The 26,179-nt window shown below is 45.6% G+C and overlaps 1 protein-coding gene across 2 annotated transcripts; it reads left to right on the forward strand.

Annotated features, from left to right (window-relative positions):
* Positions 3,067-25,140, forward strand: ZBTB8B (zinc finger and BTB domain containing 8B). 2 transcript variants are annotated; one of them, XM_005665201.3, is made up of 4 exons: positions 3,067-3,233; positions 8,659-9,690; positions 21,076-21,254; positions 24,553-24,852. In XM_005665201.3, exons 2-4 carry the CDS (start codon positions 8,703-8,705, stop codon positions 24,850-24,852), a joined length of 1,467 nt encoding a protein of 488 aa, XP_005665258.3. In that variant the 5' UTR covers positions 3,067-3,233; positions 8,659-8,702. The 2 variants fall into 2 exon arrangements, with proteins under 2 accessions (XP_005665258.3, XP_020951470.1); XM_021095811.1 differs by lacking the exon at positions 3,067-3,233 and having other exon boundaries at positions 8,703-9,690; positions 24,553-25,140.

Here is a 26,179-nt window from a genome sequence, read left to right on the forward strand (position 1 = left end):
CAAAGGCTGAAGCTACCCTGGTGGGGCAGTTTGGAGTCATTCCTGCAGGGTCTGCTTCTCTAGCCTTCTCAAGAATTTGTTACCTGATTCCTTGTATGAACCCTTTTCTGTTTAAACTAGTCACCTTCCTATACCTGAACCTTGAATAATATACTGAGGTTCAGGACATTTAATACAGAAGGTTTTGTTGGTCTGGAAATAGTACTTTCCACAATAGGCCATATCAAATCCAGGGATCATAAGAATTTCTCCTATAGGGGTTCCCATCTCAGCTCAGCAGTAATGAACCTGACTAGGATCCACGAAGATGCAGGTTTGATCCCTGGCCTCGCTCAGTGGGTTAAGGATCCGGCGTTGCCTTGAGCTGTGGTATAGGTCTCAGATGCAGCTCGGACCTGATGTTGCTGTGGCTGTGGTGTAGGCCTACAGATACAGCTCCAGTTTGACCCCTAGCCTGGGAACTCCCATATGCTGTGGGTGAGGCCCTAAAAAGACATAAATAAATAAATAAATAAACAAAAAATAAATAAATAAATGTACATTAAAAAAATATGTCTCTATACCTCATGGTCAGAGGTATCTTCTTTAAGGCTGCCCTAAAAAGCCCCTTTATTTTTATTTTTTTATTGAAGTTTTTTTTTTTGTTTGTTTGTTTGTCTTTTTGCCTCCCTTCTGATGACTTCTCCACTGCCATGAGGCTCAGATGTTCTTGAGACCTGAGCTGGTCACTGGGAACTGGGTGGCAAGGAGAGCCACCCTGAAAGAAAATGTATAATTGCTGCTGTCCTTCTCTGTGTGTTTGGTTTTATAAGAGACAGGTAAACTGCTTTTCTCTGCTGGATTATATAATGGTGTCTGGCTGACATTTCAACTCTTTATTTTTTTTATTTTTTAAAAAAATTTTATCTATTTATTTACTTTTAGGGCCCACCCACATCATATGAAAGTTCCCAGGCTAGGGGTCAAATCAGAGCTGTAGTCGCCAGCCAACTCCACAGCCATAGCAACGCCAGATCCTTAACCCCCCGAGCAGGGCCAGGGATGGAACCGGCTTCCTCATGGATACTAGTTGGTTTTGTTACCTGCTGAGCCACAACGGGAACTCCCATCACTCCTTAATTATCTTTATCTAGATCATCCAAGTTATCTTTAGCGTGAACTGCAGTTTAATCATTGCCGAGCTCTAAAATATATTCTAAACCAGCCCTCTTCATCTCTACCACTTCTACCCTAAGCCCAGCTCTCTGCATCTTTTACTGGAACCACTACTATCAGATCGTATCTCTACCCTGCCTAAGATCCTTCAAAGCTATCTCATCACACTTAAAAACAATAAAAAATCCAAACCCCTCAACTTGACCTACCAATCCCTATGTGATCTGGCCTCTGCTCCCCTATCTTCACATTTTCTGTCACCTGGACTGGCTATATAATTTTGGAGCCCAGTTCGAAATGAAAATATAGGGCTCCCATGTTAAAAAATTATTAAGAATTGCAAGAGGGCAATTAAGCTAGTGCACATTAAATCAAGATGGGGACTTTCTGAGAGTATGGCTTCATGGGATGGCACAGGTTGCGTGTTTGTTAAGCTCATCTGTCTGTCATCCACCCCCCTTCCCCGGGGGTTATCCTCTTATTTCTGTTTTAGAGCCTTTGTACTAATTCTTCCTCTGCCTGGAATACTCTTTTGTTTAATCTTAGCATGGCTCATTCCTCCTAATTAGGGTCTCAGCTGAAATACCTTCAACCAAAGAGGCCATTTCTGTCCCTTAACCTAACCTAGCCACCGAATCATTCTTTGTTGTTTCACTACCCTGTTTTTTTGCCATGTACTTCATCTATTTCCTTTTTTTTTTTTTGGCCAAACCCATGGCATGTGATTGAACATGAGCCACAACAGTGACAGTGTTGTATCCTTAACCCACTAGACTACCAGGGAACTCTCTTATTTCCTGTTTAAAGTTTTATTGGCCATCTCTCCCTATTATGGAGTGAATTGTGTCCCCTATCACTCCCCCAATTCCTATGTTGAAATTCTAACCCCAGTACTTCAGAATATAACCTTATTTGGAATGTATATATGTGTGACTGTGTCACTTGCTGTACAGTAGAAATTGAAAGAACACTGTAAACCAACTATAATGAAAAAAAATTTAAAAATCATTTAAAAAAAAAAGAATATGACCTTATTTGGAAATAGTTGTTGCAGATGTAATTGATCAAGATGAGGGCATACTGGAGTAGAGTGAACCCCTAATCCAATATGACTGGTGTCCTTATAAAAAGGGGAAATCTAAACACAGAAATGTGTACAGGGAGGACTCCATGTGACCATGAAGATGGTCCTCTATAAGCCAGAGAGGCCTGCAACAGACCTCCTTCCTTCAAAAGGAACTAACCCTGACTACACCTGATTTTGCACTTTCAGCCTCCAGAATAGTGAGACAATAAATTTCTGTTTTTTTTTTAAGCAGTTTGCGGTACTTTGTTAAGAGCAGCCCTAGCAAACAAATACATCCCCCTCCCCATTAGAACTAAGGTCTCTGAGAGTGGTAACCTGGTTTGTCTCTTACACAGCCTTCTCAGAACGTGATTGTACTATTACTTAAGAACATGTAGGTAATGCTATTTAATAATTTCACTTGTAAATACAAATCTGAAAGCCTTTCAAGGGAAGAGAGTGTTGCAGGTGTTCAAGAAAAACCTGTTGAGTAGGTGAAATCATTTTATTCATTTCCAGAATTTTTGCGGAGAGCGCTGGCAGTTGTAAAAAGTGTGCGGACTGACAGGTTATAGATCTTATTCTCCAGGCTGTATTAATATGCACGACGTGCTTTTAGCTCTCCGGACAAAGAGGCTGATACTTGGCAGGTCCCTCGAGCTGGTCTCAGAAGACAGAACCGATCTCCAGCCTTTTACAAGCACTGATCTTTGCCCCTCTTGGCATCTTGGTACTTGTAGTTTCGTCCACAGTATCTTTACTGGAAAAAATGAACACTGAGACCACAATTCCCATCACCCAGCGAGTACTGGAGCCTTCAGAGCGCATCCTCCCGAGCGGGCACCGGCGCCATTGAACAACCTGCTGGCCAAAGGATCCGCCTTCCTGAGCCCAGGAGCGTCCATGATTGGTCAGCTGCCTCGCCTCTCACTGGAGGGGGCGACAGGTGAATGAAAGGGGGGCGTGTCGCTGCGCGTAGCTCGGCGGCCGCGCGGCTGGAACACACCGGAAGGTGAGAGCTGAGAAGCAGGTTTTCGCTGAGGTTTTCATTGGCTTGGGGAGCATTCAGGGCACCCGGTGGGGGGTATGGGGGGTAGCGGATGGGGATACTCCTCGCTCGGCCTCCCTCGGACCACCTGGCCCCGGCGACTCCCCGAACCCCCGTGCGAAGCTGCCCTCGATGACCGATCCCCTCCCTCCCCTCCAGCATGGGGAGGGGCGGCGGGGCAGCAAGTCCTCCGCTTTCCCAGACTTTGGGCAGCCTTCAGCCTCGGCGTCGTTCAGCTGGTGGTTTGGGCGCGCGCTCGTTCTGAAGATACCCGGGCGCAAAGACTCGGCCAGACTGGGGCAGTGACCGTCGCGGCGCTGGTCACTTTGTGCCAGAGAGGCCATGGGAGGGACAGGGCCTCGGTTCCCACACTCAAGGGCCCAAGATCGTGTCCAGTAACCGGTTCCCGTGATTTCTGCAGGGTCGTCAGACTCCAGATGAGGGGGAGCATCCTCTTGTTTTGCGAGTTTAACCGGTGAATCAAAGATGAAGTTGATCCAGAAATACTTTCTGTGGGAGTGGAAACTCTTCTTCCGAGTCGTTCCCCTCCACTCCGTGCGTTGGGGAAAAGGAGTGAATGACTTCCCCAGCTCTTCTCACAGCGTTCTGGAGGGTTCAGGAAGTCCAGTTGGCATAGTAGTTAAAGGACGTCAACTCTGGACCCAAACCAAGCTCAGTCTCAATCCTAGTTTGAGTGTGTTATCTGTAATTTGAACCTCAATTTTCTCCTCTGAAAAAGAGGATGTAATGATTTTATCTATTGCACCGGGTTATAGTGAGGTTAAAATTAATTAATTCTTGTGAAGTACTTCTTACAGTGCTTCATGAGGAGTCGTGCTCAGTAAATGCTAACAATTGATGAGCAGGTTTTCATTATTCTGTTGGTGAGACTGGAGGAGCGTTGTCAGAAAGAGTGGGTGGAATTCAAAGCTGCTTCTGGCGCTGGAATGAAGACAGCGATCCCCCCAGGGGAGTGTGGGAGTTTGTTGCAGGTGGTGGTGTTGGCATCTGCCCTCTCCTGGAGGACAGGCTGTACTTGGTTCATTTTTCTATTTCTGGCATCTTCCTTGTGTCAGGCATTGCATGTAGCCAATAAGTGTTGAACTGAACCATGGGAAGGTTGGGAGGGTCACTGCTAGACTGGATAAATGTGCCTCTGGGAGTGATGTACCCTAAGAGCTTCTTTTCCAGGAGAAGTGGTGATCTTCAGCATGTCCCAGGGATGCAGAATGACAAAAGCGAGTGGGATTGATGTGAATAAATATTTCCATACTGTATGCCAAATACAGGATTGGAGAAACTTTTTTTTTTTTTTTTTTTTTTGTCTTTTTGCTATTTGTTTGGGCCGCTCCTGCAGCATATGGAGGTTCCCAGGCTAGGGGTCGAATCGGAGCTGTAGCCACTGGCCTATGCCAGAGCCACAGCAACATGGGATCCGAGCCACGTCTGCAACCTACACCACACCTCACGGCAACGCCAGATCGCTAACCCACTGAGCAAGGGCAGGGACCGAACCCGCAACCTCATGGTTCCTAGTCGGATTCGTTAACCACTGCGCCACGACGGGAACTCCCATGGAGAAACATTTGAACAAAGTATGTAGATAGACTTTCGCAAAGTCAGGGAGTGTTTAGATGACCAGGTGGAATTCAGAATGTTTGCAGAGAGAATGTCAGAGGAAATGAGTTTCTGGCACTATTGCTGAAAAGTAGCATCTTCCAGTGAAAAATGCAAGTGCCTGGGAGGATACCCTGTAGATAAGAACGTTCCACAAGTTGAAAAGTACTTTACCTACTTAGGTATTTATCTCCCTGATTTACCAACTCCTTAATCCCTCCACTTTTTATTCTTTGCTAAAAAGGAAAGAAAAAAAAAAAAGCAATATGTGCACACACAGTGAAAGATGTAACAATGTATTGTTATAACTATATATTGTTATAATCAAAAGATTATAAATGAAAAATGCAAGTCCTTCCACACACCTCTTAGCCCCTAGTCCCTCTCCTCAACGGTGTCTGTTGTTGATTCTTGCTCATATATTCTCCCAGGAAAAAAACTTCTTACATATACCAGCAAGAGCATATACATAGATAGGGTTGTATGCTATATTTTGTTTTGCATCTTGCCTTTTTCCAATATATCTTAGTGATCTTTTCTTACAAATACATACAACTCCAACTCATGAAAAGAATGGTTGCATAGTATTCCCCTGTGTGAATGTACCTCATTGATTTAATTTGTCCCCTATTGGTGGACATTCAGATTGTTTCTACTTTTGCATTAACCAGGTTTTACAAAAACCTGGTACAATAGACATCTCTGAAATTATGATTTGATGTACTTTTGGGAATACCTCCAAAAGGGTCATTTTTAGCCATGGAATCTTGGGGGCAAAAGATGTGTAACATTTTAAGTTTTGATATAGGTTGATAAATTTCCCTCTGAAATGGTGTTCCAAATTACATTTGCATGAACAGTGGACATTATTACATTGAAAAATGTGACTTTCCCAGTCTGGTAGGACTTTCAGTTTTGAGGAAGACTAGAGGAAGACTAGAATGTATTTAAATGTAACATTCTCCTGTATCTTGTTTTTCCCTTAATATTTTGATTGCCAAAGACCAGAAGGTTTGGTTGGAGCAGCTGAAAGAGGTGAGAATGACAGCGAAACCTTAGTCCTAAGAAAACTTTCAGAGTTTTTTTTGGGGGGGAAGAATTAGCATTTTTTAGCTGACAGTTCTCTTCCTTTCTGAATCAAAATGTTAGTTGTAATTACTTTGGATGAAAGAAAATTCCTGAAATTATAACTTCCTTGAGTTTAAAATGAATATGAAAGGAATCATCTCGATGACTTAGGCCCATCCATTATAGCCCTGGGCTATGATTTCATGATGTCTTTAGGCCATTTTGAACATGTAGGAACATTTAATACCCTTAGCTAGGGGGCCTCGGGCTGATATTTTGAAAACATTTCTAGGTCGGTTTTTTGTAACTTTTTTACCTTTTCCTAGCTGTCAGTTCTCACTTTGAAGTTTGTCAGTTTACTTGCTTATAGAGGCTCCTCTACTTCTTTCCCTAATTGGTTCTCTAGTTTCTAAACTTAATGCATCACTTGTTATAAATGTGTATAATGTAGGTGTAAATTGCCATTTAATAAGCTTGTTGGTGGTCTTTTATGAGTAAAGTCTGTTCAGTTAGTGCTTAGGCCTTGAGGGATCTATTTTGTCCATGGAAAGACTTTCTGGAGGGAGGAGGTGCCTCATTTCTGTTGGGTGAGGTAATTATCGTGTTCCGTTTTTCTTCGGGAAGAGTGCTGAGGAGTTGTTAGCTGTGGTTGGCAGCTCTCACTAGGCCTTTTGGGATTCCTATTGGAGAGAGAAGATGTAGGAACTTCTCTGAGCTCAGTGGGTCAATAAATAAAAGTGCTAAGTTGACAGATGGCTGTGTCGTTTGTGAGATGGGCAAGGATGGAGAAGAGAGCTCAGGGAAGGTCAGCTTCTGTCTTTGTCACTAGCAGAAGAATTTTAATGTGATTTATACTTGTTCTACTTAGCCGGTGAGAAGGAGTATTCCTTTGTATTGAACAAACATATTTTGTCCAAAGCATTTTTTCTTAAGGGCTGCACCCAGGGCATATGGATGTTTCTGGGCTAGGGATTGAGTCTGAGCTTCAGCTGCCACCCAGGCCACAACTACGGCAGATTCTTTAACCCACTGCCTGTAGCCGGGGATCAAACCTGTACCCAGGCAGTGACTGGAGCTGCTGCAGTAGGATTCTTTTTTTTTTGCTTTTTAGGGCCACACCCAGGGCACATGGAAGTTCCCAGGCCAGGGAGGAACCAGAGCCACAGCTGCTGGCCTAGACCACAGCCACAGCCACGCAGGAAACGAACCGCATCTGTGAACTACACCACAGCTCACGGCTATGCTGGATCCTTTAACCCACTGAATATGGCCAGGGATTGAACCTTCGTCCTCATGGGTGCTAGTCAGATTTTTTAACTGCTGAGCCACGATGGGAACTCGAAGGATTCTTAACGCACTGTGCCACGGCAGGAACTCCTGTCTAATGTACTTTGCCGGGTGCTGTGAGGGAAATCAAATGAAATAAGTCATGGCTTATGCCTTCAAAGGGCCTCTGGTCCACTGACAGAGAAGAACCAGGACAAAAAAATACAGAGAGGAATTCCAGCAGCAGCTCAGATTCAGTTTCTGGCCCAGGAGCTTCTATATGCCCTGGGTGCAGCCATTTAAAAAAAAATAGAGGAGAGAACCAAGGGTCGTGGAGTCAATCAATTAGGAGTGTCTCAGTTGCCAAAGATAGAAAATCCAACTTAGACCACCAGCTAAATCAAAAAGACTTAATTGGCTTCTAGCACAGCATGAACTGGGGCTCAGATGGTGTCCCTGGGCTCCATCTGTTGCTCCTGCTTGAGCTGGGTTCTCATCTGTGTTAGCTGGTTCCCCTTGTGGTGTGGCAGCAGCATGCCTCACATCCCACATGCCCACAGAGCAGAGGGTGCTCTTTTTTGGAACCCCTGGCAAACACGTCATTGCTTTTCATTGGCTCTGGCCAAATCACATGGCCATCTCTGAGCCAATACTGTGGAGTCAGAGGGTAAGATATTTTGATGATTTTAGCTTCTGTTACATCTTACACATCTGGAGCCTGGAGATGGTGCCAGCTTTATGCCAAGCACATTGGCCATGGATGGGGCAAGGATGATTCCACCAAAGCCAAAAGGGGCCCTAAAACTCTAAGAATGGAGACTGCATGCTGGCTAGCCCAAGCATCCACCAAATGTTTCCACAGTCTTATGGTAACAGATGTGAGCTAAGACTGTACTTGCCGGTCTGTAAGTTCTGTACTGGGACACTGGAGACTGAACTGGAAACTAGAGTTCTTAGATTCCAGTGTTAACTATATTTTGAGCCTTGAAGAATGTAGAATGTAATTCATTAGAACATGGACTCTGGAGGTTAACTGACCTAGTTTTGAGTCTTGGCTCTCTTACTGCTAGGTCACCTCCTATCTTCTCTGAGTCTCAATTTCCTTATCAGAAAAAGTGTAATACTAGTAAGCACAGTATTGTTTACTATTAATACTTACTTATAGGTTTTTTTGTAAGAATTCATTGAAAGAATCCATATAAAATATGAAATAAGTACTGTGCCCATGTACAGTTAACTGTAGTTACTTGGTTTTTTTATGAGTTAACCCAGTTAGACAACCTTGGCTTTTTGTTAGCTCCCAAACAGCCCATATCATAAAGGCATTCCTGAACCAGGGTTTTGGGGAAGAATTAAAAGAAAAAAATTAAAAACGAACATCTCATTAGAGCTAAGGTTTTGAGATTTGTGAATTAACTGGAAAAAAAAATCTTGGCAGAGATCCAGGCTACTCCTGAAGGAAGGGCAGCAGCTGGTGGAGAAATGGAGATGCAATCCTATTATTCGAAGCTCTTGGGGGAGTTGAATGAACAGCGGCAGAGGGACTTTTTCTGTGACTGCAGCATCATTGTGGAAGGGCGGATCTTCAAGGCCCACAGGAACATCTTGTTTGCTAACAGCGGCTACTTCCGAGCCCTGCTCATTCACTACATCCAGGACAGTGGGCGGCACAGCACCGCCTCCTTGGACATTGTCACCTCCGATGCCTTCTCCACCATCTTGGACTTCCTCTACTCTGGGAAGTTGGATCTGTGTGGGGAGAATGTGATTGAAGTTATGTCAGCTGCCAGCTATCTGCAGATGAACGACGTGGTGAACTTCTGCAAGACATACATCAGATCGTCCCTTGACATCTGCCGAAAGATAGAGAAGGAGGCGGCTGTGGCTGCAGCGGTGGCGGCTGCCGCAGCAGCGGCAGCAGCAGCCGCGGCCGCAGCGGCTCATCAGGTGGACAGCGGAAGCACCAGTTCAGGCAGGGAAGGGACCTCCGGTGATCCCAAGAGCTTGGTCTCTCCAGCGGAGGGGGAGGAGAGTGTGGACCAGCCAAGAGAGTCTCCCTGCGGTGACTGTAGAGGCTGCCACCCTCTGGAACTGGTGGTAAAAGACAGCCAGGGCAGTGGCTCTGTGGACAGTGACCTCTCCACGCTGCCCAAACAGATAGAGCCCAAGGTGGAGTTTGATGCCGACGAAGGAGAGGTGGAGGCTGGGGGACAGCTGCAGCAGTGCGCTGCTCCACTGAGCCTGGCCCATGTGGAGGGGGGTTTGCCCAGAGGCCAGGCTGTTGACTTGGCTTACAGTAATTACCACGTGAAGCAGTTCCTGGAGGCGCTCCTGCGCAACAGTGCCGTCCAGAGCAAAGAGGGTGTGGGCCATCCCTTTTCCCGGAGTTTGGAGGGAAGACCAGATAGTGCAGGAGTAGCCATGAGTTCCGTGATGGACATGCAGACTGACTGGTATGGAGAGGACTCAGGTGAGCCCCACGAGCCTCCATCATCTCTGCCAGTCATTTAGCACATACTTGTGTGCCTCGTGGTCACCCGCCATCATCTTCGTCCTTGTCATTCACTACCATCATCATCACTATCCTCACCGCCACTGTTATCACTATATCATCGCTGCCACCACCTGTCAGGTGTTGAGCACCTGCTGTGTGCAGGGCATTGTCTATTCCCATATGCTTGTCTTTTACCTCTGCAACTAAAGTATAAGCATGTCGAGTGTGGTTTGGAGACATGGGGAGAACCCACTCTCTTCCACTAACCAGCGGGGGGGACTTTGATTAAATCATGATTTTTTTTTGGTTCTTTTTGTCTTTTCTAGGGCCGCTCCCATGGCATATGGAGATTTCCAGGCAAGGGGTCTAATCACAGCTACAGCTGCTGGCCTACGCCAGAGCCACAGCAACATGGGATCCAAGTCGTGTCTGTAACATACACCACAGCTCCTGGCAATGCTGGATCCTTCACCCACTAAGCAAGGCCAGGGATCCAATCCGAAACCTCATGGTTCCTAGTCAGATTCGTTAACCACTGAGCCATGATGGGAACTCCAATCATGAAATTTCTTAGAACCCATTTTGTTCAGAAATAAACACTCCCACTTTGTCTTTCTCACAGGGTTGAGCACCAAATGAAAAGGTTTTCAGAATTTTTTCTCACATATGATAACATGTTCTATATAAGTAGGAAGTTTATCCTTCTTTGTGTTAACCCTGGGGCCTGGCCCACATGGTCACTCAGTTAACATGTCATGGTTGATGGTGTGATCTACTTGAGGCTATTTTAGAGTTGGATTTGGTTTCATGTGAGTAAATTTCTTAAGTCCTTTTGTAGGCTTTTGTGTTTTAAAGGAATTTAGTTGAGCCACATGTGTAGCCTGAACAATTCTGAGAGGTGAGTCTCAAGAGGTGAGGTAATTGTGTTATAAATTATCTTGTAGGAGGTAGAAATAGACTTGGCTGTCATCTTGCTGAGGAAGGTACCCTATGGCTTCTAAAATCTCAAGCCAAGACATTAATGAGTCACATTTCTAATTCACCATTCAGTATTGAGCATTGAAAGTTGATTAAGTAGGGGGAATCATGTGATTTTATCATTACTAAATGACGGTCTTGAGACATTTTTTTTTTTTTTTTTTTGGCCTTGATATAGGATCTCATTTCCCAGACCAGGGATTGAACTTGGGCCCCAATGGTGAAAGTGCTGAATCCTAACCACTAGACCACCAGGGAGCTCTCAATACTTAAAAAAAAAAAAAGAAAGAAAGAAAAAAAAAATCAAACAAAAATATAATAATATGTACACATATGAGGGACCCAGGAAATGGAGTCTGTCTTGAGACTTTCAAAACTCATTTTTTTAAAAGCAAGAATGCTCTGTATATCTGATTAAATCTAGACCTGAGAAACTTGAAAATACTGTTTCTTGGTCCTCAGAGACACTGGCTTAACCAGCATTTAAAAAGTAGTGGCTGGGAATTCCCTTTGTGGCACAGTGGAAATGAATCTGACTAGGAACAATGAGGTTGTGGGTTCAATCCCTGGCCTTGCTTAGTGGGTGAAGGATCTGGCATTGCCGTGAGCTGTGGTGTGGGTTGCAGATGTAGCTCGGATTTAGCCTTGCTGTGGCTGTGGTGTAGGCTGGCAGCTGTAGCTCCGATTCGACCTCTAGCCTGGGAATCTCCATATGCCATGTGTGCAGCCCTAAAAAGGAAAAAAATAAAATAAAAATAAAAGGTAGTATCTGTTCTCAGTGAACACACTGTGGGAACTTGTTGAAATCTAATTTCTGTGCACACAGTAACACTTCACAGACTGTGTCTGCCCTTTTCCCATCCATCAGACCCTCATAGTGCCTCAATAGTTTGTAGCGGAAGTATGGAGAAACTGAGACCCAGAGGGTCTGGTGCATCTCTTAAGAATGTAGAACTGGGAGTTCCCTGATGGCTCAGTGGGTTAAGGATCCAGCATCGTCACTGCTGTGGCTCAGTTTATTGCTGTGGCGTGGGTTTGAACCCTGGTCTGGAACTTCCACATGCTCCAGGCACGCCCCCCCAACCCCCCAAAAAAGAATGCAGAACTGGAAAGTGTTATAGCTAAAACTAGCAGCCTGGGCTGGCTTCATTTCACTCATAAAACAAACTGTAAAGGCAGCATAAGGGGATAGAGGATTTCAGTGCAATGGTTTTATATCTCACCCTCTCTGCCTGTAAGCACAAGTATCAAGAAATAGTAATTTAGCTCTATGCCACCTTCTTTCAAGTCCATCTGTCAGTGAAAATGCATGTTTCCAACTACAGGGGCCTGTGGTGAAGCAGTTACCCTGGCTGCTCCCCATGTCTGGTGTCTGCCAGGTTTTTATTCTGTTCACATGGCTCTGGAGTAAATTTATTCCAAGTGCCAAGGCACAGAGTAGGACTGATTTGTTTGGTCATTCATTTACTTGCTTAGATACTTCAGCACCTTGCTTATGAAGATACAAAGGTAAGTCAGAAGTGGCTCTAGCTCTCAAAGAACCGATGATGTCTTAGAGGAGCTAAGACACGTGTAAGTGGCAGAAAGGTACTAAGGCTGGAAGACAGATGGCGGTGTGAGTTTCACGGTAGTCCAGAAGAAGAACTGGCTTCCTAGTGGTAGATCAGAGAGGCTTTATGAAAGTGGCATCTGAGGGTAAGAAGAGGAGCCCCAGGGAGAAATCTGAGTCAGATCATGGAAAACTTTAGATACTAAGAGGTGAGTTTCTATCTGTAGGCACAGAGGAATTTTTGGTAGTTTCTGAGCTTGGGAGTGGACAGGAGAGATTAATTTGGCCTCAGTACAGATGGTGCAAAGATGGGAGACCAGGGCAGGGAGATGGTCCAGAGGCTGTGACAACAGTTCCATATTCATGTTGCTCATCCCTCACCTTTGCAGACATGGTCAGAGCATATGGTCCACCTGTGATTGCTCCTCCCCGAGACCTCCTGCCCCCCACCCCAGCACCTCCCATTGGTTCCTAAAAAGTTCGTCTCTACTGACCACTGTTTTCCTTCCCATTCTTTTCTCAGCCCACTGTGGTCTGGCTTCCATCCCCCATCCACCCCACCCCAACTGAAACCGCTGTCCTGAGGTCAGCTCTACCCTTCCAGAGCCAATTCAATGCATGATTTTCAGGTGTTAACTTACTTGACCTCTCTTGGTAATTAACTCTGATCTTTCCTTCTTGAAATTCTCTCTTGCCCTGGCTTCTAACACCATGAGTACCCATTGCTCTTACCTCTGCCCATTCCTTGTCAGCCTCATGTCAGTGTATCAGCATTCCAACACTGCCTTGCTTCGTCAGCATCTTATCACTCCTTTTCATTCATCCAGTTAACAGGTATTTATTGAGCACCTACTATAAGCTGGGCACTGTCCATCACAGTGAACAAAGGGCAGTCATTCTACTGCAGGGAGCCAGATAATAAACAGTAAGTACCTACATAATATGAAGAATTAAAGCAGGGGACAAAGTTGATAGAGCGTGAAGGGGATGCTATTTTATTTAGTGTTGATCAGGAAAGGCCTTTCTAACAGGTTCCCTTTGAGCAGAAATCTTAAGGGAGTAAGAGATCAAACTCTACAGATACCAGGGAGAACATTCTGGGCAGAGGCAAGAGGAAGGTGGCAAAGGCACAGGTGTAGGATCACACTTGGCGAGTAAACAAAAGGAAGAGCGAGGCTGTGGGTGTGGCTGGAATGGAGCAAGCAAGGCAGAGAGTGATGGGAGATAAGGTCAGAGAGGTTGAGTGAGGGTGGATCAGGCAGGGCCTTGAAAGCCATGAGAAGGCCTTTGACTCTTGCTCTGAGAAGGGGCTCCACTAGAGGGTGCTTCTGGGTACCATGTGCAAGACTATGGACTATAGGAGTGCATAGGTGGGAACAAGAGGACCCTTTAGGAGGTGACTGCCATAGCCCAGGTGACAGATGTGCTCCTTGAATCAGTGTGGTAGCAACAGAGAGGTGAGATGTGGTTGGATTAGGTCTATACTGTCTCTGAAAGGTAGAGCTGACCAGATTTGCTAATGATTTGTATGAATGGTATGAGAAAAAGAAGAGTTAAACATCACCCTAGAAGTTCCCATCATGGCTCAGTGGTTAACGAACATGACTAGGATCCAAGAGGATGCAGGTTTGATCCCTGGCCTCGCTCGGCAGGTTAATGATCTGGCCTTGCCATGAGCTGTGGTGTAGGTTGAAGACGTGGCTTGGATCTGGCGTTGCTGTGGCTGTGGTGTAGGCCGGCAGCTACAGCTCGGATTCGACCCCGAGCATGGGAACTTTTATATGCCACAAGTGTGGCCCTTAAAAATAAAAGCAAAAGTGACCCTAGAATTTCTCTTTTGAGCGATTGATTTAAATATGTTTCTGGTGCCTGTTGGATATCCCACCAAAGATGTGCAGTAAGCAATTGCATCAATGCGTTTAGAATTCTGGGGAGAAATTAGAGCTGAGATATAAATTTCAGAGTCATGAATGGATCTATGGAATTGAAAAAAACCTGTATATCCCATAAACTTATAGACCTAGAAGGAGAAGATAAGCAATCTGATGACTGAGCGCTGGGGAACACCAACATTTAGAGGTTGGGAAAATAGGGAAACTGGCTAAAGAAACTGAGAAGGGGCAGCCAATGAGGTAAGAGGAAGTCAAGAAAGAGTAATGAGGGGGGTTCCCATTGTGGCTCAGCTGGTTAAGAACCTGTGAAGATGCAGTTTTGATCCCTGGCCTTGATCAGTGGGTTAAGGATCTAGCATTGCCCTAGGTTGCAGATATGGCTCGGATCCAACGTTGCTGTGGCTGTGGCGTAGGCAAGCAGCAACAACTCTGATTCGACCCCTAGCCCGGGAATTTCCATATGCCAAGGGTGAGGCCTTAAAAAAAGGAATGATGGGGAGTTCCTTGGTGATACAGCAGCTTAAGGATGGGTCATTGTCTCTGCTGTGACTCAGGTCGCAGCTGTGGTTCAGGTTCAGTCCCTGGCCCAGGACCTTCTGCCTGCCATGGGCTTGGCCAAAAAAAAAAGTGATAGATGCCCAAAGGAAAAAATATTCCAAGAAAAAGGCAAAATCAGCTATGTTCAATACTGCATAAAGGCTGATTGAGAACCAGTCGTTGGGTTTAGTAATGGAGAGGTAGTTGGTAAGCAGTATCAATGATACGGTGGGGCAAAAGACCAAATGGATCAGGCTTAAAAGAGACCTCAGGAGTTCCCATTGTGGCTCAGTGGAAACGAATCCAACTAGTATCCATGAGGTCGGGGATCTGGTGTTGCTGTGAGCTGTAGTGTTGATCACAGATGTGGCTCAGATCCTGTGTTGCTGTGGCCGTGGTGCAGGGTGGCAGTTGTAGCTCCGATTGGGCCCCTAGCCTGGGAACTTCCATATGCCATGGGTGTGGCCCTAAAGAGCAAAATAAATAAATAAATAAATAAATAAAAAATAAAAGAGCAAGAACTCAGAAGTATAGCTGCTTCTTTCAAGAAATTTTGCTGTGAAGGGAACAAAGAAATCCTTCAGTGGCTAAAGGGAGGTATAAGGTTGAGGTTTTTCATTAAGGTGGAGGATCTAGTAACAGATGAGAACAATCCAGGAGAGAGGAGAGTTGATTATGGAAGAGTGAGGGATGATTGATAGAGAGGGGAGATGGGGTCCCGAGTCCATGTATAGATGGAGGGGGTGGTCTTGCCTTGGATGGGACGGAGGACAATTTATTCTTAGTAACAGGAGTGAAAGCAGATCGTATATGTTCATACTGGAAGTTAGGGGGTGGCTGGGAGCACGCAGTTGTCCTCTTCTGCTTGCTCTTCCTTCTCAATGAAATAAGAAGCAAGGACAGCAGCTAAAATTGAGGAAGAGGTAGGCGGGCTGGGAGATTTGAGCAGAGGGAAGGTGTGAAATAGTCATTGAAAAGAGTGGGAGAGTGAGTGAATCAGGGAAATATTTAGGGTGCCTGGGCAGAACCAAAGCCCTCTTTTTTGGGCCACGTCCATGGCGGGCAGAAGTTCCCTGGCCAGGGATTGAACCGGCACCACCGCCATAACCAGAGCCACAGCAATGACAATGCCAGATTCTTAAATCCCCTGAACCCTAAGGGAACTCCATGCCTCCTTTGATATTAGTAGTCAGATGGGGATGGTTGGATGGATTTAAAGTGAGACCAGAACACAGAGTTGTATATTTTTTTCCAGTGATGTATACTTGCCTTGTTTCACATACAGAATAGGCAGATGGTTATATTTAACTAGAAGAAGGCAGATAGAGGGCGATAGCAGACTGAAGCCGTTGAGGGTGTAGGCAAAGGAGTGATTTCATTGAGGGAGTACAAGCACTCAGCTGGGGAAGGAGGGGAATGAGGACTTGAGGTGGGAAGGGCAGTAAAATGGTGGTATAATCCATGACTTGAATGGCCCAGTGGAGAAGGAGTTCCTAGGAGGTGAGCGGGAAAGACGCCAGATGGTGATTTGGAAATGGGGTACTTGAAATATGAATTACAGACTGAATACAGCTATTGGCAATAGCCAGGTAAGGGCCTATGAGTCTTATCCCTGTCTGTACATGAGACTGGGAAGAGTGCTTTAAAAATATAATGGGAATTCCTGCTGTGGCGCAACAGAATTGACAGTGTCTCTGTAGCACCAGGATGCAGGTTTGATCCCTGGCCCGGCAGGCTAAAGGGTCCGGCATTTCCGCACCTGTAGTGTAGGCCTCAACTGCGGCTCAGATTTGACCCCTGGCGTGAGAATTCCATATGCTGATGGGCAGCCAAAAAAGAAAAAAAAAAAAAAAAGCTTGGGGCCCATCCCACCCATTAGCTCGGGATAGGGATTGGAGATCAGTATTGCTTTACATTTTAAGCTTCCTAGGTGATTCTGCTATGCAGGCAGAGTTGAGAGCTCCCCGTCTAGGATTGGCTGGCTGAGGCAGAGTGGAGGGCAAGGTCTTTGGAGGAAAGGAAGTCAAGGAACAAAGAGGCCAGGATGTTGGAAGGATATTTACACCAAGAATTGTGCCAGGAGTCATGTCTGAAGGCAATGCAATCAATCTCCAAGGAAAGAGGAGATTCCTGGACAACGGTGGCAAGGACGGGGAGCAGTATCCTCTGATGGCCTGAGCTTCAGAAGATCTTAAGGTTTTTCAGGAAGGAGGGAGGGACAGTGGTCTGGAGCTGACAGTGAAGCACAAGGAAGGCCCACCCTTCTCTGATCCAGGACATGAAGGCAGTGGGATAGAGAAGCAGGGTGCTAAGGGGAGAGCCGGGCCTCAGTTAAAGCAATGGCTCCAATCTGCCCAGAACTCTCAAAACTATGTTCTGGAGTTCCCTGGTGACCTAGAGTCTAAGGACTTGGCGTTATCACTGCTGTGGCTCGGGGTTCTGTCCCTGGCCCAGGTACTTTCCTTGTGCTCTGGGTGAGGCCGAACAAACAAACAAAACTGTGTTCTTTTCCTCTTTCCCCAGGCTCCAGCTTTATCTGTCTAACCCAGATATTACCTGTGGATGCTCTGAGCCTACCTCAAACATCGTAACACCCTTATTCATCCTGCACATGCTTTTCCTCCCGAGTTCCCTACCTGGGTTTCTTCCTCCGTCACCCACCAAGTCAGCTAACCCAGAATCAGTGTCATTTAGAAACTTCTCTTTCCCTTCTCTCTCCTCCTCAAGAATCAGTGTCATTTAGAAACTTCTCTTTCCCTTCTCTCTCCTTTTTATTTTTATTTTATTTTTTTGTCTTTTTGCCTTTTCTAGAGCCGCTTCCCTCGGCATATGGAGGTTCCCAGGCTAGGGGTCCAATCAGAGCTGTAGCCACCGGCCTACATCAGAGCCACAGCAACGCCAGATCCGAGCCGCGTCTGCAACCTACACCACAGCTCATGGCAACGTCAGATCCTTAACCCACTGACCAAGGCCAGGGATCGAACCCGAAACCTCATGGTTCCTAGTCGGATTCGTTAATGACTGCGCCATGACAGGAATTCCAAGTGCTGGGACTTTTACTTCTCAAACCTCTCTCCTCCTCTCCACCTCCACAGCCACAGCTTTAATTCAAGTCATCACTCATCCCCTCCCACCTGGACTTCCTGCCTTTAATCTCACCTCTCTTAAATCCTTCCCCTGCATTATCCCCAGAGGGAGCCTTTTTTTTTATTTTTATTTTTTTATTTTTTGAAAAGCAGTATCAATTTATTTTTTAATACTTATTTCCCCAATACATTTTTTTTTGTACTGTACAGCATGGTGACCCAATTACACATGCATGTACTCATTCTATTTTCTCACATTATCAGGCTCCATCATAAGTGACTAGACATAGTTCCCAGTGCTATACAGGGAGCCTTTAAAAGTCAAGCTTCACCACGTACCTTCCCTGCTTAAAACCCTAGCTGCTTCGAGAATAAGGTCCAAATTCCTTAACATATCAGCATCGCAAAGGCAGGGATTTTTGTCTTTTCTCCTTCTTCTCCTCCCCCTCTCCTCCTTCCCCCCTCGCCTCCTCCTCCCCCTCTAAGGACTCATTAATGTTTTTGTAGATAATTGGGAAGAAGGTTATAGGACAATGCCAGGCTGAGGGGGATAAATGATGGGAAGAGTCTACAGTGCCAGAGGAGTGAGCATAAAACTGGCATCTCAGCACTAGTGTGATCAGTGAGAAATAAATAATCCAACATGCATATATAGTGATGAGCCATGAATTGCTGCCTTTATTCCAGGAAACAGATTTTGGAGTTGCTATAGGTTACGTAAAATGTTAGGCGTTGTTAGGGTGGGAACTAGAAACTAAAGAGAATAATCTTCACCCTTACATAGAATGATATTGGGTTCTCACTTGGAATTCAGCTTGGGTCATACTTTTTTTTTTGGCTCCACCCATTGCATATGAAATTCCCAGGCCAGGGATGGATCCCAAGCCACAGCAGTTTCCCAAGCTGCTGCAATGACCTTTAACCTCCTGTGCCACAAGGAAACTCCTCAGCTTGCCATACTTTATCTCAGGAAATTATTACCATTTCTATTTTACAAGTGAGTAAAGCACAGAGAAGTTAAGGTTTGATCCCTGGCTTCACTCAGTGGGTTAAGGATCCAGGTCACACAAGTAGTAGACCCAGGACTTGAACCCAGGTTTCTGTTCCTGGAAAGTGTGAGTTACTAGTGCCTTCAAAGATAATGTGATGTGATGAATTATACAAAATCTTAAAGGCCATGGATAGAGGAAACAGACCTCAGAACACTGCCAGTGGGGTAACTCAGGAAGCTTGATCAGACTTTATACAGGTGGGTGATAATCATGTGGTCATCTTTTAAAAAAATTTTTTTTCTTTTTGGGGGCTGCACCTGTGGCATATGGAAATATATGCCAAATATATATACATACCCCCAGGCTAAAGGTTGAATTGGACCTGCAGCTGCTGGCCACAACCACAGCAACACTGGATCCAAGCCGCATCAGCAACCCACGCCACAGCTTGTGGCAATGCCAGGTCCTTAACCCACTGAGCGAGGCCAGAGATCGAACCCTCATCCTCACGGACACGATGTCAGGATCTTAACCCCATGAGGCACGACAGGAACTACCATGTTGTCATCTTAATGGTTATGTGAAAAAGATGAGAAGAGAAAGAATTGGAAAAAGATTTAAAAGTTCCTGTTGTGGCTCAGAAGTTAATGAATCTGACTAGCATCCATTAGGATGCAGGTTTGATCCCTGGCTTCACTCAGTGGGTTAAGGATCCAGCTATGGTGTAGGTTGCAGACATGGCTCAGTTTCTACATTGCTGTGGCTGTGGTGTAGGCTGGCAGCTACAGCTCTGATTCGACCCCTAGCCTGGGAACCTCCATATGCCATGGGTGAGGCCCTAAAAAGAAAAAAAAAAGAAAGGATTTCAGTGTATTTTTAGATATTTGATGATTTCGGGTATATAGAGTTAATGTGAATTCCAAACAGTGTGGGGTCTGCATCCCAGCAAACCTCTTCTCTACATGCCTGGAAGCTATTCTTAGGAGCTGTTATTAAAGAGAGCATGAATCCTGGTTCAGAGGTCTGATCCATCATAATAGTTTTTTCGAACTCCTGAGGGTCATGAAATCAAATCGGGAAGTCTGTATTAGTCAACCCCCAGGCAGCCATAACAGGATATCTTAGAGTGTGTAGCTTCAACAACCGAAATTGATTTTCTCACAGTTTTGGAGTCTCAGAGTCCAAGGTCAAGGTTCCAGCAGGGTTGGTTTCTGGTGAGAGCTGTCTTCCTGGCTTGCAGATGGCTGCCTTCTTACGGGTCCTCACATGACGTTTCTTCTGTGCAAGAGAAGGGGAGGAAGCCATTTTTGGTATCACTGCCTCTCTTTTTTTTTTTTTTTTTTTTTTTTTTTTTTTTTTTTTTGGTCTTCTTGCCATTTCCTGGGTCGCTCCTGAGGCATATGTAGGTTCCCAGGCTAGGGGTCTAATCAGAGCTATAGCCACCAGCCTACGCCAGAGCCACAGCAGCGAGGGACCTGAGCTACGTCTGCAACCTACACCACAGCTCACGGTAATGCCGGATCGTTAACCCACTGAGCAAGGCCAGGGATCGAACCCGCAACCTCATGGTTCCTAGTCGGATTCGTTAACCACTGCGCCACGACGGGAACTCCATCACTGCCTCTTCTTATAAGGACATCAAATCTATCAGATTAGGGCTCGACCCTTATGACTTCATTTAACTGTAATTACTTCCTTAAAGGCCCTGTCTTCAAATATAGTCACACTGGGGGTTGTGGCTTCAATGTATGAATTTGGGAGTGTGTGCAATTCAGTCTGTTATAGGATCTCAATCATTATTGTCCTAAAATAAAATCAAGGGGCATAGACATTGTCAGAATGAGTGTTATTTCAGGAAGATTTAAGTTGTCCACATGAAGGTATGTGTGTTCTAATGTCATAATCTAAGCTGTGCATTTATTTATTTATGTATGTATGTATTTATTTTGGCTGCACCTGCTGCATGCAGAAGTTCCCAGGCCAGGGATCAAACCTGAACCACACCTGGATCTGTAACCCACTGAGCCACAAGGGAACTCCTAAGCTGTGTTTCTCATTATAAAGCACAGAGAAGTTTGAAAGCTGATACCTTATAGCATTCCTGGCAGCCCTATATCAGAAGCCTACTTTCCCCTCTGGCTGACTGGGAGCCAGACAGAGTTGGCATTTGCCGACAATGTCTTGCTGTTAGCTGGTGGTGGCAGAGTTGGGGTCCTCCCTCTCTATCTAGGCTGGTGGAATCCCCTGCTCTGGATCCCATCCACTGAAGGGTGCCCAGTGTTGTTGCTGCTTACAGTACAGCTAAATCCATCCATCTGCTTCCCCAGGTGAGGTGCTGGTGGTGCCCATCAAGCTGCACAAGTGTCCTTTCTGCCCCTACACTGCCAAACAGAAGGGCATCCTGAAGCGGCACATCCGCTCGCACACGGGGGAGCGGCCCTACCCCTGTGAGACCTGTGGCAAGAGGTTCACACGCCAGGAGCATCTGCGGAGCCACGCACTCAGCGTAAGTGTCGGAGCTGGTAGTTCTCTCAGAATGGCGGGGACCGGTTCATGACATTTCTTTAACGTAAGGGTAAGGTCAGCCTGTCTTTCATTTGTCTGTCCACTGGGGTATTTTCAGAAAAATTTAAACACATATTTCTTTTACTAAATTACAGCTGGTTGGTAGCACTTACAGAAGGTTAAAACTTTTATGGTAAGAGGCTAGTTTTCTTAGGAGCAAAGTCAAGAAAGTTAAGTCCTAGTTAAGGATGGTTGTCAAAAGGCAGGGAACACTGGGGCTTAGGGGATTGTGGGTCTGTTCCAGTCGATATGATGCCAAAGGTAAGCTGCATCCTTGGTTTCCCACCTGATCCCATCACCCTGTGGTGGGGAAGAGGTATTCTGCCATACATACGGCTACGTGTGAGGACCCTTGCCCAAGGGGACTTAGTGGCTTCCACCTAGGATTCTGTCTCCCATGTGAGCAGATGATTCCCACTTGCTAAAAAACATTCAGGCCATTTAAGAAGGCATTGATCATCTTTGAGCAGGGCAATCAGTCTTTGGAAAATCCAATATAGAAATGATTTGAAATGCAAAGGATGCTATCAAGAATGTGAAAAGACAACCCACAGAATGGGAGGAAATTTTTGTGAATCATTTATCTGCTAAGGATCTAATAGCCAGAATATATAAAGAACTCTCACAATTCAACAATAAGAGACAACCCAATTAAACAATGGATGTGCATAGACATTTCTCCAGAGAAGATAAACAAATGGCCAATAAGCACATGAAAAGATGCTCGAATCATTAGTCATTAGGAAAATACAAATCAAGGCCATGAGATGCCATTTCACACATGCTAGGATTGATATAAAAAACAAACACATAAGCCAAAAAACCAGGTGTTCCCGCTATGGAGCAAGGGCATCAGCAGCATCTCTATAGCACCAGGAGGCAGGTTCAAGCCTTGGCCTGGCACAGGATCTGGTGTTGCCTCAGCTGCAGTGTAGGTTACAACTGCGCCTCAGATCTGATCCCTGGCCCTGGAACTCCATGTGCCGTGGGGTGACCAAAAAAGAAAAAAAAAAAAAAAAAAGAAAGAAAAAAAAAGGAGTTCCCTGGTGGCCTAGCAGTTAAAGATTTGACATGACTGCTGTGGTGTAGATTCAATCTCTGGCCTGGGAACTTCTGCGTGCCATGGGTGTGGCAAAACAAAACAAAAACAAAAGTCCTTTGAGACTTCCCTGGTGGTCTAGTGGTTAGGACTTGAGCTTTCACTGCTACAGCCAAGGGTTCAATACCTGGTCTGGGAACTGAGGTCCCACATCAAACCGCTGCATACTGTGACCAACAAACAAACAAAAAACAGATACAGCACCACTGAGATGCTATATTTCTACCCAATTCTGGGTATATCAGTGTGTCTTGCAGTCTTGGATCATTAAAGATAAACATTAAAAAAAACCAAACAAACAGATAATAACAAAGTGTTGCCAAGGATCTGGAGAAACTGGAATGTTGTATACTGCCTGTGGGAACATAAAATGATGCAGCCACTGTGAAAGTTAGTTTCCTCCAGCAGTTAAGCCTAAAGTTACCATTAGGGCTCAGCAATTCTACATCTAGGGAGAACCGAAAACAATCATTCACACAAAAACTTGCCCACAGATGTTCACACAGCATTATTCATAATAGCCAAAAAGTGGAAACAACCCAGATGTCCATCAACTGATAGATGAATAAATAAGAGTTCCCTGGTAGCTCAGTAGATTAAGGATCCCGTGTTGTCACTGCTGTGGCTCAGGTCACTGCTATTTCACAGGTTCCATCCCTAGCCTTTGCACTTCAGCATGACATGGGTGCAGCCAAAATAAATGAATGAACAAAAAAGGGTGTATCCATATGATGGACTGTTATTCAACCATAAAACGAAATGAAGTCCTGGTACATGTTACAACATGGAAGAGTCTTGAAAGAATTATGCTCTGTAAAAGAAGCCAGTCACAAAAGGCTGCCTATTATGTGATTCCATTTATATGAAATATTCAAAGTGGGTAGGCCCATGGAGATAGAGAGTAGATTAGTGGTTCCCAGTGGCTCAGGGCATGTGGGGATGGGAGAGGCATGACTGTTAGTGGGCATAGGCTTTCTTTATGGAGTTTTGAAAATGTTCTGGAATTAGATGATGGTGATGGTTATACAACTTAGGAGTATACTAAAAGCCATGGAATTGTACACTTTAAAAGGGTGAATTTTATGGTATGTGAATTATGGTTTTGAAAGAACCCAGATTTAAGAAAAGTACAAGGTTACTGACTGTGTCTGCTCTCAGTGCTGACTCCAGCACACTTGTCTGAGAATGGTCTTATCCCAAGACCTTAAGTTTTTGTTTGTGTGTCTTTTTTGGTTGTTCAAATTATATCTCCAGTCCATCTTGGCAGCAGTAGGTCCCTGGGTGCCTCTAAGATGTTCCATTGCTTAAAATCCTCATTCCCCTCTGTTTTTCCACTTTGTAAGAGGTCCAGTCTACTGCATCCCAAAGAAGTAGTTTTCAAAGCCCTCATCAGATTGCAAGGGTCACATACACACTCAGCTTGGCTTAGGTACTGGGGATTTAGCAGTGGAAGCCCAGGAAACCCCATGGGTAGCAGAAACATTGGTCAAGATGTAACGACAGCTCCAGCAACCCGGGTATCATGGTTGGCCCTTCTCCTGCATCAGCCTGTCTCTGTTTCTGCTTCTTGTGTGTATCCCACATCCAGAGCCCTCTAAAAGAGAGGCTCTGGAATTCCCATTGTGGCTCAGCGGATTAGGAACCTGACTAATATCCATGAGGATGTGGGTTTGATCCCTGGCCTCGCTCAGTGAGTTAAAGATCCAGTGTTGCCACAAGGTGCAGTGTAGGTCGCATGTGCAGCTCAGATCTGGCATTGCTGTGCCTGTTGTGTAGGCTGGCTCCTATTCAACCCTTAGTCCAGGCACTTCCATATGTTACAAGTGTGGCCCTAAAAAGGAGACCAAAAAAAGTATAGCTGGGGCAACTAATCTGGCCTGGAGCAGCAGAGAAGACTTCCTTGAGAAGCATTAGTAAGGGGAGTAGGAGTGGCAATGGAGAGAAGGGCTTGCCTCACATGTCCGATGGCCCCGCAGTGGCAAGGACCCTGGTGAGGCTGAAACTGAGGCAGAGATAGCAAGGGGGAGCAGGGGGGGAGATGAGACTGGAGGGTCAGCCCGGGGCCATGTCGCATGGGGCACTGAAGGCCACGGCTCAGCTCCTTTTCTGTGGCATTTCCTGTGTCTGCTTGTGATTTTAGGTCCATAGATCCAACCGTCCCATCATCTGCAAGGGCTGCAGAAGAACCTTCACGAGTCACCTATCGCAGGGGCTGCGGCGCTTCGGGCTGTGTGACAGCTGCACCTGCATGACAGACACACACGACGATGACGAGCTGATGCCCATCAACCTCAGTCTGGTGGAGGCATCGTCCGAGAGCCAAGAAAAGAGTGACACAGACAATGACTGGCCAATCTATGTGGAGTCTGGTGAGGAAAATGACACCGCTGGAGAGGATTCTGACAACAGACCCCAAAGGCGGCCCAGTTTACCGGATTGAGAGACACTCCCATAGCAGGAGATGGGCGGAGAAGAGGGTTTAGAATTGGTTCTTGCTAATTCTGTGATTGACAGCCACCCTTTGTCCAATGTGGTGGAGCCCTGAGAGAAATGTGTTTTCACTGCTAATGATTTGTGTTTCTGTTAGACTGCATGGTGGAGGTTGGATTCTGAGACCCAAAGGACTAATGACTTTTTAACCTGGTGCCCCAAGTTTCCCAAGACTTTCTTTTTTTTTTTTTTTTTTGTCGTCTTTTTGCTATTTCTTGGGCCGCTCCTGCGGCATATGGACGTTCCCAGGCCAGGGGTCCAGTTGGAGCTGTAGCCACCAGCCTATGCCAGAGCCACAGCAACGCGGGATCCGAGCCGCGTTTGCAACCTACACCACAGCTCACGGCAACGCCGGATCGTTAACCCACTGAGCAAGGGCAGGGACCGAACCCGCAACCTCATGGTTCCCAGTTGGATTCGTTAACCACTGCGCCACGACGGGAACTCCCCAAGACTTTCTGAATCAATCAAGATTGACCCCAAGGCTTCCCATTTTTCCTGCTGTGCATCCAGACTCTGGTTTGGAGAAAGATAAGAAAGCCTCCGTGCTTGTTTTCCAAGGCTCTCAATCCTCTGCATTCCTGTGCCATCATCCTCTTTCTCTGAAAAAGTGGCAGGAATATATTAAGTTTGGAGACCAGTTTTACCTCTGCCAAGCCTCTCCTAATGCATTCCACACTTCAATTTTCTAGTGAAGTATTAAGGAGAAAGCTTCATTGATATAAGGCAGGCAGGGCTGTCTGGCTCTATGATTGTAAAAGGTACTTTCTAAATCTCAGATTGCGGTTTGAAGGGCTGGGGGTATTTAGGTGCAGACAAGCATGGAAATGAACGGAAAGCCTCCTTATGGCACTCTGACTTGCCCAGTTGAATTAAATTTTAAGTTAGCCTTGGGAAGGGAGCTTGTGAGCCCAAGTCTGGTTGGTTTCCCTGTCTGGCTTGGTATTTGACAATTCTGTGCATACAAATAACCTGTTTTATGATCATAAAACAAGTCATTTGGGCAAAACTCAAAATGCTCCCCTGCATTTTCCAGACATTTCCAGGAGCCACTGCTGACATTCTTTTACTTCATTTATGAGTAGAACTTTAATTGGAGGGAAAGGGTAAGCCAATATAAGCAAGTTCTATTTCTAAATTGTTTACCTTTTAAAAGGTCCTCTGGATCTTTGCACCCACTTTGCAGTCATACAATTATTCTAACAAAAGAGACTGTACTTATTTAAAGGGCTAGAGAGCAGGAACTATTAGGGATTAAAGATCTTTAAGGCACTTTC

The sequence above is a fragment of the Sus scrofa genome, chromosome 6 (assembly GCF_000003025.6).
Source record: "Sus scrofa isolate TJ Tabasco breed Duroc chromosome 6, Sscrofa11.1, whole genome shotgun sequence".
Lineage (NCBI taxonomy): Eukaryota > Metazoa > Chordata > Mammalia > Artiodactyla > Suidae > Sus > Sus scrofa.